Below are 17,164 nucleotides of genomic sequence, written 5' to 3'. Positions count from 1 at the left end.
TTCTCTCTCTCTGTCAAATAAATAAAAATCTTTAAAAAAAAAAAAAAAGATGTTATTTATTTATTTGACAGAGAGAGAGAAAGAGAGAGAGCACAAGGAAGGGGAGCAGCAAGCAGAGGGAGAAGCAGGCCTCTCGCCGAGCAAGGAGCCCAATGCGGGGCTCCCAGGACCCTGGGATCATGACCCGAGCCGAAGGCAGGCGCTTAACTTACTGAGCTACCCAGGTGTCCCACATCTATCATTCTTTTAAGTGTTAAAATCTTGCAGCTGAGCAAAATGAGACTGAAGAAGTCATTTATCTTCCAGATGAAATTCTGTCAATTCCCTGCTGCCATACCTGTTGGCTGGCTAGCCAGATGAAAGCATGGAAGGAGAACATTTTTTAAAAAATGGTCTGGGGGCACCTGGGTGGCAGTCAGTTAATCATCCAACCCTTGATTGCGGCTCGGGTCATGATCTTGGGGTGGTGAGATTGAGCCCCGTGTCGGGCTCTGGGCTCAGCGTGGAGTCTACTTGAGACTCTCTCTCCTTTGCCCCTCCCCTGCACTCTCCCTCTCCCTCTCTCTCAAATAAATAAACAAATCTTTAGAAAAACAAATGGTCTGTATCTAGCTTGATGCCAGGCCACTCTTCCTTCCACACTCCTGCCGAAATGGGCTTCCTGCCACAGTCCCTGAACATGCTATGACCTGTATGTCTTTGCAAAGACCCCCTCCTCCCTTCCCGCCCCCCCCCACACACACTGTAAGAACTAGTTCTCCCCTAGGAAACCTTGGCAGACTCCCTCTGACACTTAGTTGGTCTTTCTCTGCTTTCAGAGAACATTCAGCACCTCATTATCACACGGCAGCCTATCATTTGTTTTTTAGCTTCTCTAATGGACTCTTCGTAGTCTTCACGCATATCCTTCCAGTCTGTATTTCTTGTGGTGCTTCCAAAGACCAACAGTGTATGATACAATCAGCACTCAACAACTATTGTTAAATTAAGCTCTCAAAACACTATGCCAGGATTCCCCAAGGATGACAACCCCAAATATAAGACCACTCTACCTCAGTTACATCCACCATCATGCAAAAATTCACTGGTCTCTTAAGCCCAGGCCCAAACAATATATTCATTTAAACTGAACACACACTTTGAACAATTGCTCACTTCTACCTCAGCAGTTTGCAGACTACTCCCTCCTTATTCTACCAAGCTCCTTATGCTTTGCTGTATCTAGAAACCTCTCCGTGCTTGACACCAAAGCTTGTATTCATTATATGTATAACTGTTACCTGATCTTTCCAAGTTCAATCAACTGCTCTTCCTGATGCTGTTTCCTTCCTTTTTTTCCCAAGTTCCAGTAGCCATTTTGTCCAAACTATACAGAAGCCATATATATATATATATAAAAAATAGCCTTCCTCAAACTTCTAAGTGTTACCTTTCTAGGAGAAAACTGGAAAACAAATCCAGTAGAAGTCAATCTTCTATTGAAAAAGACAATGTGTCTACAAAATAACTTAAACCTAAGAAAGCTACCTGCTAGTCACCCCTTCAGGACTATCCTTATCCCATCTTCCCCACCACAGTCTCAACGCCAGTCCTGAAAACTCAGGTAGAACATCCCCTATACCTGCACAGGCTGGTTCTCCGATTAGAAAGCTCCCTGAGGGCAGGGACTGGGACCACAGCATCCCTAGAACCCGGTATGTGGCTGACATACAAGAGACTCCAAATAATACCTGGTGAATGAACGAACACGGGATGTATCAAAAACCCTTAAGGTCAGAGGCTTATCAAGGTGCACTTTGCTAGCGTGAGAGAGTACAAAAAGCCTTGAAGCTCAGAAGACCAGGAGACAATGGCGACTACAAGATTCATGGCTTTACTCCCAGAGTCTGCCCATGCTGGGTTTACAAGAAGGGAGTCAACCCCAAGTGCAACTCCTCACTCCAGCAGATAAAGCAAGTGTGCGCCCAGGCTGGGACCCCACATTCTGCCAACAGATGGAAAAGAAGGAACAGAACAGAGTAAGATTCCTGAGTCTCAGCAAGACAGTGCGGAAGAACAAAGAGCGGGGAAGAGAAGTGGAAGTAGGGCATGTGGGTGACTGCAGTAGGGGCTACTCCTCACTGAAACCCATCAGGTGCCAGGCGCCGTGCTCAGCACTTTACAGCACTGACCCATTTGATCCTCCCACCAACACAGAGGCAGAAACCATTATCATCTCCTTGTACCGATGATGAAACCGCAGCGCAGCGAGGTGCTACCACTCGCCGCGAGCACACAGCTAGGAAGGGGCAAGTGCTGTGACCCGAATCCGGGTCTGACTCCAGGGTACTCCGCTGGTACCTATTCTGCGTCCCAGGCCCTAACGCAGCACTGAGGGAGGAGTCCTTCACTTATCCATTTAACGAACACCTCCTGAGCACCTACTGGGTACGTGCCAAGGTCTGTGCCAGCAGCGGGTGCGCGGAGGAAGGGACCGGACTGGCAGGGTCGGGGGACGCAACGCAAAGTCAATCATGAGACGCCGGCGCTTGGAGCCGCGGGGGCCGAGGGCCGAGGGATGAGAGCAGAGGGATGAGGGATGACGGCCGAGGGATGAGGGCCGAGGGTGCGGCGGAGGGGAGGGAGCGCGCGCAGTGGGAGGAGCGAGGGCCGGGGATGGCGTCGCGGGCCAGCGGGGCCGAGGACGCGTGGGCGACCACCGCCGCCCCCGGCCGCCCGCGGGCTTCTGCCAGGCACCTCAGGGCTCCGGCATTCGGGCTCGGCCACCCGGCGCGGGCGACGCGGGGGCTGGGAACGGGGACGAGACGGGCGGTGCGAGCCTGAGGCGCCGAGGTCAGGGAAGGGCGGCCCGGGGGCGATGTGAGCGGCGGCAGGGAGGCCGGGAAAGGGGCGCGGGCCGGACGGCGGGGGCAGCGGGGCCGACGGCGGCGTCGCCGGACTCACCTCCCGCGGCGGCCCCTCCGGACTCGTCGGCCCGGCCCGGCCGGAGGAGGCGGGGACGGACTCCGGGCCGCGGGGACTGCCGGGAGCCCGTTCCCCGGGCAACCGGGCCGACACCGCTGAGCGACGGCCGGGGGCTAGAGCGGCGGAGCCACAAGTGGCGGCCGGCCAGCCGAGCGGCGCGGAAGAGACGCCAGCGCGCTTCCGGCGGGCGTGGGCGGGGCCTCGGGCTCCTTCCCGGGATATCGGCGGACGCATGGCAGGTGCGTGCGGCGGCTCGGGGCCCCGGGGCGGGGAGGCTGGGAGAGTCCCGGCTCGGCCTGCGGGTTGGGCGGGAGGCCCGGAGGCCCGGAACGTCCCGGCCTGAATGGGGGTCCCTGCCTTGGCCCAGGCCAGCCCGCGGGCCTCGCGCCTGCTCGGCGGTCGGCCCGGGATCCCGGCAGTTTGGCCGAGCCTCGGTTTTTTTCCCGCGCAGAACTACTTGTAGGGAGAGGAGTGTCAGCAGATCCGGACCCCCAAATTGTAATTGTCATTGTAAACAATGACAATTAGCGGCGTACATGGGGTGCCACGCCTTGCATGCCCAGCTCCTCCCAGAACCTTTCCCTGAATTTCCCTCAGGATACCCGCACAGAGCTTTTCGCCTGTAATAAAAGCTGTCGTTCAGCGAGTGCTCACTGTGTGCCAGGTAGTGTCCCGGGTGCTGTATGTGGGTCAGCTCGCTTGAGTAGCGTGGGGACAGGACCCGTGGGCAGAAAGGGCTGCATTTCTGCTGTATGAAGCTGGTGGTCTTTGCTGTATGAAGCTTACTGGTCAAGAGGGAGGAGACGTGCAGGGAGTATTATATCGTCAATGTTTCTCTGAACTTCTACTCCGAAAACTACTTTCGCAAGATTCCTCTGGTGCTTATCGTTCAGTTCAGTATTAACTATCGGAGATTTACAGGCAGTCATGAGACCCTTTAAGAATGTAGCAACCAGCACATACTTGATCCTTGTTGGAACTTTGGAGGCTAAAGGTCAGTCTTCCGGGCTTCTGTCCCTCATCATAGACATACTGGTCTTGCTTAGTTTTTCAGACTCACCAAGCTCATTCTCGCACTAGGCCCCATGCTACTGACCTCTCATCATTCAGGTTCTGGCCTAAATGACATCTCTTCTGGGGTTCACTCTAACACAAGACCCCATTTTCTTTTCCACATGGCACTTACCACGATCTAAATGGATCATGGTCATCTGGTTGTCTATTATCCACTTCCTCTTTGGAAAGTAAATTCCATGAAAATGGTCCTGGTATGTCTCATTCAGTCACTTGATCCCCCATGCCTGGCATATTGTTGGTGAGTTGTGTAAGTAAAGAGTGAAGGGATATTTAAATAAGCAGAGCCTTAAAGGATACTAGGAGTTAGCCAAGTGAGCGGGGACATACATGGACGGGAGAAATATTCTAGATCAAAGTCAGAACTTGTACAGAGCTAGCCGTAAGGCATAGAGAGCAAGCTGGGAGAAGCTGGAGAAGTGGTAAACAGGACTTACATAACAGGCTGTGATTGTGGTTTATAATAAGAAGTAAATATTAGGTCTTTGTCCTGTTCTTGGCAGAGAGGTAAAACCCTTGGTATTTCCGAAATGTGAGAGTGAGCAAGGTGTCTTTTGTTAGGTTGATGAAGTAACTTTTGGGAAGCCCCTAGGTAACCTTTGGATGGGGGCTGGTTCCCACGTGCACACACACCAATCATGTGATTAAAGGGTTGGAACTTTCAGTCCCACCTACCTCCCCCATGCCCCCAGGGAAGAGGGGCTGGAGGTTGAATCAATGGGCAGTGCCCAGTGATTTAATCAACCAAGCCTGTGTAATGAAGTCTCCATAAAAGCCCAGAAGGATGGGATTTGGGGAGCTCCAGTTTGGTGAACACATGGAGATTTGAGGAGAGTGGTGTGCTCAGAGAGCATGGAGACTCCATACCCCTTTCCACATACCTTGCTCTATGCATCTCTTCCATCTGGCTGTTTCTGATAGAAGAAATATATGTATATATATATGTATAATTTTATATATATATATATATTTGCTCTCCAACTAAGACCATAAATTTGTTAACTTTAAACAGAGCAAATTTGGGACAGGCAAGCTATGGTGAATTCTGGCAAGTTGGAAGAGACAAAGGGAAGGTCAGCTTTCCTTAGGTTTTAGGAGGAAAGTGGGGAGAGTTGTTGTAAACAAAAGTGTATCGGAGAAGAACAAGAGTTCAAGGTTGTAGTGGTTTTTGCACAGTGGTTTCTCCATTGGCTATAGGAGGTGGTTAGTGCATTATTGCTGGGGCTCTTCCTTCCTTTTCTTAAAAGCAGGAGAGAAAATTCCCATGTGAAGTATGTCCTCCCTTGTTGAGATCATTCTGACCTTCTTTACTGCTGCTGGTCGTGCCGGCTACAAGTGGTGTGCGTGTGAGCAACCCCCTCTGCCCGACTCCATGCTTAAATGAGGTTTCTTTTATTTTCACATTTCCCCCTTGTGATCAAGGTCTTTGCTCAAAAACATCACTTTATCAAGAGTCAGGTCTTCTGCATTTAGTGGCTTTGTCCACTTTCCTGGTTGTCCTGTCCCGTGTCACAGGGAAAGTGTGTAATGACTGGAAACCACTGAGGCCACGTGTGAATGACAAGAAAGGGTAGGAGGGAGACCTCAGCACTTAGCATCTAAAATCTCTATCTTGGGGCGCCTGGGTGGCTCAGTCGTTAAGCGTCTGCCTTCGGCTCAGGTCATGATCTCAGGGTCCTGGGATCGAGTAACGCATCGGGCTCCCTGCTCCGCGGGGAGCCTGCTTCGCCCTCTCCCTCTGCTGCTCCCCCTCCCTCTGCTGCTCTCCCTGCTTGTGCTCTCTCCTCTCTCTCTCTCTCAAATAAATAAATAAAATCTTTTTTTTTTAAAAAAGGCAGAATTAAAAATAATATGACAAATCCAGTATGACAGTTCTAAACCAGGAGCTCAAACCTGAAGGTAACCAGCTAAATAGATCAAAAGACTAGGGGTCATTAGGTGAAATTCGTTGTCGTTAGTGCTCTTGTTCCCTGATCTTGTGTAAGTGGGTTTCTGTTTCTCCAGAGGTATTTATCCAGGTGCAACAGGTGGTATTTGCTACCGCACAAATGCCTCCTTGTCCAGCAAGTAGATTGTCCAAAACTCCTTTATTTATTTATTTCTTTAGATTTTATTTATTTATTTGAGAGAGAGAGAGAGCAGAGCAGGAGGGAGGGGCAGAGAGAGAAGCAGGATCCCCGCTGAGCAGGGAGCCTGACAGGACACGGGGCTCGATCCCAGGACCCTGAGATCATGAGCTGAGCAGAAGGCAGGTACTTAACTGACTGCGGCACCCAGGCGCCCCTGTCCAAAACTCCTTTAGCCAACAAGTCACGTGGTCGTTGTTGGGCTGTCTTGCTTTGGCTGTGGAGTCACCTACCTCTCCTAATGTTAGGGAGAGATTTCTGATCATGTGTTCACTGGCACTTACTCCGACCCGAGGGGAAAAGCCTCCCTACAGAGGTAAACCAGGAGTCATGTATGCCCCCTGAAGTTCCTGGTTAAGAGAGCCGTGGAGGCCTAATGGGGCAGGCTGGCGGAGGCCTCTGGTTTGTGATGAAAGTTAACAATAAACAATAAACATTGACTTCCAAGCTGCCAACTGTCTAAGCATTCCTATGCCCATGGGAAATGCTGTCCCCTGTAAACAAAAATGAAACCAGGTGGTGCACGGGGGACTCCAGCTAAGGTCTGGTTATTGATAGATTTATTAGCTGGAATTTCCTGATTGGCCTTTTCAAGCCAGGGATTGGAGGAGTTGGGATGACATCCTGTGAGAGGCCATTCCTTCATTAAAGGGTCTTTTCTAGAAACTTTGCAAAGAGGCATAAACTTGTTTGTATTTGCCTTGGGTGCAGAGAGACAGATCACACTTACATAAGGAAAAGAATGTGGGATTGTACAATGGCAAAGATGGAGGGATTTAACTAAGCTAGTATGGTTACAACTAGGGAAAGGCTGAAACAAGTATGGGAATGCCAGTCATAATAGCCTAACTGGATAGGTAACACCTATAGGCTTGCAGGTGTCATCTACAGTGGCATTTGGGACTACAAAGAAATTGGTTAAAGGTAAGACCAAGGGGTCTCCGACATTGTGAATAGATCAGAGCTTCTGGTGACAGGTCCAATAGTCAGAAAGCTTTCCTCCTTTTGTGGGGGATTGGGAATTGCAATTGGGGCACTGTCTTTCCAAGAGAGGGTGAGGGTCGTGTGGATGGCTCAGTCAGTTGGGCATCCAACTCTTGGTTTCAGCTCAGGTCATGCTCTCCAGGTCATGAGATCGAACCCTGCAGGAGTCCAGTCCTGCCAGAGACTCTTACTTCGCCCTCTCTTTCTTCTTCTTCTTCTTCTTTTAGAGAGAGGGAATGCGTGCGCGTGTGCATACAAGCCGCGGGGAGGGAGGAGAGAATCTCAAGCAGGCTCCACACCCAACATGGAGCCCAACGCGGGCCCTTCATGCTCTCTCTCTCTAATAAAAATAATAATAATAATAGCCAGAGCAGCTGATAGGAGTATAGCACCTAATAAATTTCGGACATAAGACCCATTTAAAATTTTCTCCCTGCTAAAATTCGGAAGCCACATTGTTGCCATAACATTACAGAATTGTGAGCCACTCCTAAGGCATATCGGCTGTCAGTGTAAATGTTGGCAGTCGTGCGCTTGGCGGACGTGCCCGCCACGTGAGGGCGTACGGCTCAGCCTGTTGGGGTGAAGTAGCCAAAGGTACAGGTATCACTCAGTTACTTCGGAGGGAGTTGCAAGTGCGTATCCAGCACAACATTCGCCATTTCTACCTCTCACATAAAAACCATCAGGGAACCATGAGAAGTCAGCACCATCCAAAGGATGTAAGTCATCGTGGGAGGGAGTCAGGAGGTGATCTGTCAGAGTCAGGCATGAGCAGGGAGGTGACTGCCGCGACAAGGAGTTCTGGGAGGGGTTGTTAGAAAGAGGATTTCGTAGGAGAGAGACGACTGGCTGGAGGGTGGTGGGTGTTCAGGAGGGCTTCTACTGCATGGGGCACGGGGATGGCTACAGGGGTCCCAGGACTATCTCCTCGCTGCCCTTAGCCAGAAGGGTGGTGGCAAGAATGGCTCTGAGGCAAGGTGCCTGGTGCCACATGGCCTGTTGTTGGCTGTAATGCCCTATAGGGTTGATGGTGATCCCCGTGTTTGGGGTGAGTAACTCCAGGGAATTCCCTTCCTTTTCATATATAAAAGGGAAGTTGATCATTGGGATGGCCAAGGGCAGGGGGATTTATTAAGCTTTCCTTTTTTTTTTTTTAAGATTTGATTTATTTATTTGAGAGAGAGAGGGTGAGTAAGCACGAGAGAGAGAGAGAGAGAGAGCGCACTAGCGGGAGGAGGGGTAGAGAAAGAGGGAGAAGCAGACCCCTTGCTGAGCAGGGAGCCCGATGCAGGGCTCCATCCCAGGACCCTGAGATCATGACCTGAGCGGAAGGCCGACGCTTAACCAACTGAGCCACCCAGGTGTCCCTCATCTGGTCCTTTTAACTAGAAGATCCACCCAATAATGAGCTGGAAGATCCGCCCAGTAATAAACACAGAGTTCAAGGCTATCCAAGTAGATTCAGCGTTTAAAGGAAGACCAGAATTTTCTTTAAAAACAATTTGGAGAGGCACCTGGGTGGCTCAGTTGGTTAAGCATCCAACTCTTGATTTTGACTCTGGTCATGATCTCAGGGTCATGAGATCAAGCCCTGCATTGGGTTCATGCTAAGGTGGAGCCTGCTTAAGATTCTCTCTCTCTAAAAAAATAAAAACAAAAACAAAAAAATCCCCACAGTAACTTGGAGCCAACTATAATAATCATGCATGGGTTTTTGGGTTTCTGGGTACAAGCCTGATTCATAGTGTGTTCAGCAGGTTGTGGGAAAGCCCTAGGAATTGTCTGGTAAAGTCATTTAGTGCCTGCAGGAGCTTGATCATATAGCGAGACAGGGGATAGTACCCCATCTGTGGTTCTAGAGATCCCTCCATGTAGCCGGCGCACAAGGGTGCACAAGCACCTGGTTCCGGGGTCCCAAACACACCAGGCTTGATCATTCATCACAGAGAAAATCCACAGGCAGAGAGGTGAGTGGTGAGGACACAAGAAAGGAGTTTATTTCAGCGAGGCTGACACCGGGAGGACCACGGACTAGTGTCTCAAAGACCATCTCCCAAGTGCTGAAGATCCTTCCAGGTTTATGTAAGGAGAATGTAGACTGAAGGTGGGTGGGTGCGTGCAGGGGCAGCGAAGGTCCAGTCTCATTGTCCTGGGCTCAGTCCTGAGGGGTCTTGCTGGCTTGGGGCAGTCCTTGTTGCTTGGGGGGGTGGTTTCGGTTCCCCTCACGGGAGGCTTTGCCAGTTGGCTCTTTCTTGTGTTAAGAGATAAGCTGAAAAGAAGAACTTAGTCATGTAGGAAGTACTGACTGAGGTCAGAATGGAGGCCCTTGACGTCCTCTCTCACCAGGATTATCCGAGCGGCAGAGTTCATCCAGTGCTCGGACTGGCCCTGGACAGCAAGCATATGTAATAGCGGATGTGAATCTGAGAAACCCAGTTGATAAGTTTGAATCACCATCTTAAATTACTCAGCAAATCTATGAGGATCTAAGGATCCTCAGCAAATCTGAGAGTCCCAAATCTCACTTTGGGAGAGTCTTTGACTATAGGTCCTAATTCACCCTTAGTCCAGGGCACATGACAAATTAGGGGTTTGGCATTTGGATCCTCGGAGGGTCTGACTTTAATGGGGCAGGTTTTAATGGGTTTGGGAGAGGAAGGGAAGGACAGCCAGAGAGGATTGAATGAGGAAGTTCAGGGTATAAAGGAGGTGGGGGTTGTGCGGGAGGGCAAGGGGATGGTGGCTGTGTGCTTTGCGTAAGATGGCTGTTGGGCACCCTGAGACCAAGAGGACAGGAGGGGAGCAAGAGGCCTCAGAAGATTTGTGTCTTCCTTTGATTGTTTGCTGCTCTGTTAATTTGAAATCAGTGGTTTATAAAGAGGCTACTTGAGAGTCCTGAATCTGTTTAGAAGCCTCCAGGTACCCATTAAATTGGGCATTCAATGGAGTCTGTTTAATTTTAGAGTCAGAGCTTTCTAATTAGGTTCTGAGAAAAGTTTTTTTTTGGGGGGAGGTCAAGAGTTCCCCATAATGGCCATTGAAATTTTAACTCATCTTTGGTTAAGTTGGTCCATTTAGTCAAAATGCATTCCCACCAACAGTTCACGAGGATTCGTTTTCTCCACATCCTTGTCAACACCTGTTATTTCTCTTTTTTTAATTTTTATTTGTTTATTTGAGAGAGAGAAAGAGAGCAAGCACAAGCAGGGGGAGGGGCAGAGGGAGAGGGAGAAGCAGGCTCCCCGCTGAGCAGGGAGCCCGATGCCAATCCCAGGACCCCAGGATCATGACCTGAGCCAAAGGCAGACGCTTACCTGACTGAGCCCCTCTTGTATTTTCCATACTAGCCATTCTGATAGATGTGAGGTGATATCTCATTGTGGTTTTTGATGTAGGAAAGTCATTAGGGTTCGAAGCCAATGGCCAAGAAAGAATTCTTGAGACATCTTTGGTGCAAAAAGGTGGTTTTATTAAAGCCTGGGGACAGGACCCGTGGGCAGAAAGAGAGGCACTGGGGTCGTGAGGAGTGGCCTGTTATATACTTTCAAGTTGGGAGGGGGTAAAAAAAAAAGGAGGGGGGCGCCTGGGTGGCTCAGTCGTTAAGCGTCTGCCTTCGGCTCAGGTCATGATCCCAGGGTCCTGGGATTGAGCCCCACGGGCTCCCTGCTCAGCAGGAAGCCTGCTTCTCTCTCTCCCACTCCCCCTGCTTGTGTTCTCTCTCTCGCTGTTTCTCTCTCTGTCAAATAAATAAATAAAATCTTAAAAGAAACACAAAAAACAAAACCTTAGTCATGAGACCCTTCAGATGTATAACCATAGGCCGTATGCTTGGGGGGGTGATTGCCAACATGTATCTTGGGTTTAGAGATAAAGAAAATTTCTACAGGAATTTTTATTTAAAGTAGACTTACAGGATCCTGGGGGAGGAGGGGTCAGGCTAAGGTTGCCTTTTGCCCTTAGCGAGGTATTAGCATTGAGGTGGCTGAGTTCCTGGAGGAAGGTCTCTCTGCCTGTTTTAAGGACTTGTCAGTGGGCTATAAGTAGTAAGGAAATTTAATAATTTTTCTTTTGCCTTTGTTTCCCACATCAGTTTTGATTTGCATTTCCCTGATGATCAGTTATGTTGAGCATCTCTTCATGTGTCTATTGGCCATCTGTATGTCTTCTTTGGAAAAATGCCTATTCAGGTCCTCTGTCCATTCTTAATTGGATTATTGTTTTTTTGGTGTTGGGTTGTATAAGTTCTTCATAAGTCAGTGAGAGAAAAATAAATACCATATGATTTCATGCATATGTGGAATTTAAGAAACAAAACAAACAAAGAAAAAAGGAACAAAAAAACTCTTAACTACAGAGAACACATTGATGGTTACAGGGGGGACGTGGTGGGGAGATGGGGGAACAGGTGATGGGGATTAAGGAGCGCATTTGTGATGAGCACTGGGTCATGTATGGAAGTGTTGAATCACTATATTGTACACCTGAAACTAATATAACACTGTATGTTAATATACTTGAATACAAATGAGTAAGTAAATAATAATGCACATGAGAGGGACCATAGCTTTTTAAAAATATCTTTTATTTATTTCTTTTAAAGATTTTATTTATTTATTTGAGAGAGGGAGAGAGAGAGGGAGAGCACGAGAAGGGGGAGGTGCAGAGGGAGAAGCAGACTCCCCACTGAGCAGGGAGCCCTATGCGAGACTTGATCCCAAGACCCTGGGATCATGACCTGAGCCAAAGGCAGACACTTAACCGACTGAGCCACCCAGGTGCCCCAGGACCATAGCTTTTAAACATAAAACCGGATGGGGTCCCAGAAGGAGGACCCTCCTGAGAGAGTGTAGAGAGTCAAAATCCCATTACTCAAAATCTGAGGTTCGGAAAATAAGCAAGTACTTTAAACAGATCCTGAATAAAGTCGGGTGCTCCACCAAAGGGAGGGCTCGAAATCTGAGAGACCCTCCAAAGGGGTGAGCACGAAGGCTCCACACAGACGCCTTGCTCAGGCCTGAGGGTCGTCATCCCCTGGGGTCCTCTCCTTCGGATCCCACTCTGACCTCCAAGTAATGTAAACTTTAAACAGAGCAAAGAGGGGCACCCAGGTGGCTCAGTCGGTTAAGCATCTGCCTTCGGCTCAGGTCATGATCCCAGGGTCCTGGGATCGAGTCTCGCATCGGGCTCCTTACTCAGCAGGGAGCCTGCTTCTCCCTCTGCCTCTGCTGCTCCCCCTGCTTGTGCTCTCTCTCTCTCTGTCAAATAAATAAATAAAACCTTAAAAAAAAAAAGGAAAGAAAGAAACAGATGGCCTTGAACAATACTATGGATTAATTGGACCTAACAGACATACAGAAAACTCCATCCAGAAACAGCAGTTACACCTTCTTTTCAAGGGCATATGAAACATATTCCATGATAGATCACAAAACAAGGCCACAAAACAAGTCTTAAGAAACTTAAGGGGACACCTGGGTGGCTCAGTTGGTTAAACATCTGCCTTTGGCTCAGGTCATGATTTCAGGGTCCTGGGATTGAGCCCTGGATCAGGCTCCTTGCTTGGCAGGAAGCCTGCTTCTTCCTCTCCCTCTGCCACTCCCCCTGCTTGTGGTCTCTTGCTTGCTCGCTATCTCTCAAATAAATAAGTAAAATCTTTAAAAAAAATAAAATAAACAGAGCAAAGAACATCTCTAAGTAAAAAATGAGTTTATTCAGGAATCGCAAAGGAATTGCAATTCCGGACAATTCGCTATGATGAATCGTAGGCAAGTCGGAAGAGACAAAGGGAAGGTCAGCTTTAATTAGGTTTTAGGGGGAAGTGGGGAGGTGTTGAACACATGTTCTGTGGAGAAGAACAAGAGTTTGAGGTTAGTGATTTCTCATTGGCTGTAAGTGGTGGTTGATGCATTGTTGCTGGAACAGGGAGGGATCTTCTTTTTCTTAAAAGCAGTAAATGAAATTCCTATGTGAAAAATGTCCTCCCTTGTAATAATGCTTATCTTCCTCCTTCCTGCTGGTTGTGCAAGTCATGTGTGTGTGTGAGAGCTGCCCTTTCACGGCTTCCTAACTCCATTTTAAATGAGGTTCCTTTTATTTATTTTCACAAATTTGTAATCATTGTGTTTCTTTTACTCCCTGTCAGCAAACCCTCTTGGAAGCACAACGCCCAGAAAACCTGTCTTATCTGTCAGCGCAAGAAAAATTAAGGACAATGCAGCTGATTGGCATAATTTAATCTTGAAATGGGAAGCCCTCAACGACACAGGTTTTGCTACTGCAAATAATATTGCCAACCTGAAAACCAGGTTATGGTAAGTATGTGTATAGAGCTCCTTGAGCTCTGAGCGCCGCACCCTTAGTGATCGGGCACGAGTCTCCTGGGAGTCGTTTAGGGTGGGAATGGTAGTCTTTATCAACATGCGTGAATTACGTTATATTAAGAAGAGCAAGTGGTAAAATGATGTATGCAAGTAGAAACTGTATATGTATGTCCATTTTAAATACAAAATTATGCTACCTGTCGTTCATTGTTATGTCTGTACATGAAATTATGAAAATGGATTGGAAGGACACGGGCCCAGCCGTGAAGCTCGCACCTTTAGGATGGATGCGTGTTGGGTGGGAGATCAGCAGGCCTTTGATTTCACAACGTTGTGCTTTGTTTCTGTGATGTTGTGATTGATAGTAAGAACTATCTCTTTGGTTTCCCTCCCTGTTCCTGGCCTACAGCTCCTAAAACCCCTCCGACTTCCCAATGGATAAGAGCAATAGGAGCATCCTCTGTTCTAATATTTGGTCTTTTGTCCCCCAGAATGATCCAGGTGAAAGGAGTGTCCTGTTATTCATAACATGTCCCTTCCAGCCACCCCTGAGTTCATGCTAAGGAGGTGACTTCTGGAAAGCCCCATGGGAACCAAGCAGGGCATTAGAGAGCATGAACTTTCAGCTCTACCCCCTCACCCCACCTCTCAGGCAGGGGGAGAGGGGCTGGAGGTTGAATGATACACCAGTGGCCAATGATTTAATCAATCGTGCCTACATAATGAAGCCTCCACAGAAACCCAAAAGGTTGGGGTTTAGGGAGATTCTGGTTTGGTGAACAGTAATAGCTCTCCATGCTGGAAGGGTGGCCCCCAAACTCCACAGGGACCCAAGGCCCTGTGCTCAAGACCCTTCCGGACCTTGCTCTATGTACCTCTTCATTTGGCTGTTCTCTCATATCCTTTAATATCCTTTGTAATAAACCGGCAAGCTAGTAAGTAAACCATTTTCCGGAGTTCTGTATGCTGCTCCAGCAAATCCTTCAAGTCCAGGGGGGTGGCTCGTGGGAGTGTCTTATGCACAGCCCGTCGGTCAGAAGCACAGCTGACACCCTGGGCTTGCGGTTAGTGTCCGGAGTTGAGCAGGGCCGGTCTTGTGGGGCCGAGCGTTGACCTGTGGGATCGGTCTGTCTCCAGTAGGTAGTGTGCCTACCTCCGGCAGGTGGTCTCTCCAACAGGTAGAGTTAACTGTGGGAAGGGCCGCAGGCTGTGAGAATTGCCTGGTGTGCAGAAACCCCCTCCCCTTCTGTGCTGACCAGGTGTCGGAAGTCCGGTGGAGGATGGAGAGTAGAGGAGACAGAGGAGGGTATTTTTCCTTAGCAATTTCTTTTTTTTTAAGATGATTTATTTATTTATTTATTTATTTATTTGAGAGAGAAGGAGAGAGAGAGCACAAGCTGGGGAGGGGGCAGAGGCAGAGGGAGAAGCAGACTCCCCACTGAGCAGGGAGCCTGACGTGGGACTCAATCCCAGGACCCCAGGATTATGACCTGAGCCGAAGGCAAACGCTCAACCAACTGAGCCACCCAGGCGCTCCCCCTTAGCAATTTCTTTTTTTTAAGATGATTGATTGATTGATTGATGTGAGAAAGAGAGAGCGCATGCGCGTGCGCGCACAGCTGGGAGAGGGACGGAAGGGGAGAGAAAAGCAGACTCCCCGGTGAGCAGGGAGCCCGATGCGTGTTGGGTGGGAGTCCCAATGCGGGACTCGATCCCAGGATCCTGGGATCATGACCTGAGCGGAAGGCAGATGCTTATCGACTGAGCCACCCAGGTGCACCCCACCGCCCTTAGCAATTTCTTTAAAAAAGACAAAGGAGTCCTCAGAAAACCTGTTAGCGGTTGCCAATTCTGATTGGAAGGTTTGCTTCATTATTCTCTGCACTTTCCTGCATGTATAGTTTCTTATTTCTCAAAGTCATAATTCTGTGTTTCTCTGTCATTGTCCGCAAGCCAGAGTCGAGCGTCTCCACTGCTCTCCCCTGGCTCAGGCCCGTTCCCGGCACACGTGTCCCGCCGCTGGCCCTCTGCTGCCTCTTCCTCCCAGGGCCCGCTCAGCAAGAGACAGTTCTTGGCCTGCCTGCAGAAGGAGCTCTCTGATACTGTCTCTTCTGTTTTTATGTTTAATTTTTCCCTGAAGTGTTGTGACCACGCTAGATTAATTTCATGCCCCACAGGCCACAGGCTTCGAACCATTCCCAGACGGTGAACTCTGGGGAAATGGTCATGTCTCGTTCATCTTTGTACCCCCAGCACAGAGCCCTAGGCTAAGGACGCCACGGGGCTGCCTTCAGCCGACTCCCCCCAGTGCAGAGCTGGTGGACTGTTCATCGTGCTGGTGAATAATAAGTAAGCATACGTTACAGCCCCGTGAAATAACAGCTGGGCCAAATGCCTGACACTGTTGCGTGGAGATGGCGCTTTCTAGGGTCTGCCCTCACGAGATGAGGCACCTTTCGGAGTGTACGTGGTTCGCACTCTTCTCCATTTTGTCCAGGAGCGAAGATGCGGCCGAGTTACAGAGCAGCCCGGCTTCCGGGGAAGATGCGGACAAGACGCTTCCGGAATACAGCAAGGAGCTAGAGATGCTGTGTGAGGAGCTGCAGAACACCTTTGATGCTTTGGTGAGATCCAGAGACCCCGGCCACCTGTGCTCGCAGTCACCGAATCCTGGGGGTGTCCTTGGGACTTTCTCGGTGCCTGGCAGGTGTCCACGCTGTGGGAGACGCTCTCCCCCGGACACTTGCCTTTCCCTCCTAGGCCTCCTCCACTTGCCCCCTAAATCTCGATGCTCCCCGGGATGCTGTCCTAGACCTTTGTTCTTTCTGCCCCATGTGATGTCTGGGTCCATCTGACCCCCTTCGGAGGGCTCCACATGGTAAATATTGTGGGCTTTGTGGCCCTACCGTGTCTCATCACCACTCGGCTCCACCACGTAGCACACCACACGTGGTACAGAAGTGAATGGTGGTGTAGCCGGCGCACAGGGGTGCACGAGCACCTGGCTCCAGGGTCCCAAACACACCAGGCTCGGCCACTCACCGCTGAGAAAATCCACAGGCAGAGAGACGAGTGGGGGGGACACAAGAAAGGAGTTTATTTCAGTGAGGCCGACACCGGGAGGACCACGGACTAGCGTCTCAAAGACCGTCTCCCAAGTGCTGGAAAGACTTGCAGGTTTATGTAAGGAGAATGTGGGACAAAGTTCGGTGGGTACGTGCAGATGGGCGGTAAAAGGTCGATCATGGTCGTCATGGGCGGGTCACACGGGGTCTTGCTGGCTCTGGGCGTGTGGGCTATGTGAGATCTGCTTTCTTCGTTTGTTTCCACGTTCGCGGCCGTGTCTCTGGCAGGTGAGGGCTGCACACGGAGCTCCTGACCAGCAGGGACTGGGCACAGGCCAGATAAGCGATTGAAATTGGCAAAGTTCTCAGTTATGGAAGACTGCCCACTTGTTTTGTTTTCTTTTTCCCAAATTAACCCATTCTATTATGGCAAATATTTTTGTTTGGGGAGCCTGGGTGGCTCAGTCGGTTAAGCGTCCAACTCTTGGTTTCGGCTCAGGTTGTGATCTCAGGGTCATGGGATTGAGCCCCGTGTCCTCCTCCACACTCAGTACAGAGTCTGCTTGAGATTCTCTCTCTCCTTCTGCCTCTCCCCCTCTCTCCCCCTCTCTCCCCCTCTCTCCCCCTC

At 49.7% G+C, this 17,164-nt stretch overlaps 2 protein-coding genes across 2 annotated transcripts in view; one reads left to right on the top strand and one right to left on the bottom strand.

The window, feature by feature from the left end:
* The window catches only part of TECPR2 (tectonin beta-propeller repeat containing 2), a 107,752-nt gene extending 104,721 nt beyond the window's left edge, over positions 1 to 3,031 (bottom strand). Inside the window, exon 1 of the mRNA XM_032405962.1 lies at positions 2,944 to 3,031. The gene's annotated coding sequence lies outside the window, so the exon portion shown is untranslated. The remainder of the gene's footprint in view (positions 1 to 2,943) is intronic.
* An 81-nt stretch (positions 3,032 to 3,112) lies between these two features.
* Positions 3,113 to 17,164, top strand: part of CINP (cyclin dependent kinase 2 interacting protein) — a 21,489-nt gene continuing 7,437 nt past the window's right edge. The window contains exons 1-3 of the mRNA XM_032405965.1: positions 3,113 to 3,203; positions 13,294 to 13,462; positions 15,969 to 16,095. Coding sequence (XP_032261856.1) covers positions 3,197 to 3,203; positions 13,294 to 13,462; positions 15,969 to 16,095 — 303 coding nt within the window. The 5' untranslated portion in view covers positions 3,113 to 3,196. The remainder of the gene's footprint in view (positions 3,204 to 13,293; positions 13,463 to 15,968; positions 16,096 to 17,164) is intronic.

This window comes from Phoca vitulina, unplaced genomic scaffold (genome assembly GCF_004348235.1).
Source record: "Phoca vitulina isolate PV1807 unplaced genomic scaffold, GSC_HSeal_1.0 scaffold7, whole genome shotgun sequence".
Classification (NCBI taxonomy): domain Eukaryota; kingdom Metazoa; phylum Chordata; class Mammalia; order Carnivora; family Phocidae; genus Phoca; species Phoca vitulina.
Note: the sequence above shows the minus strand (reverse complement) of the source record. Positions and strands in the feature narration are given on the sequence as shown.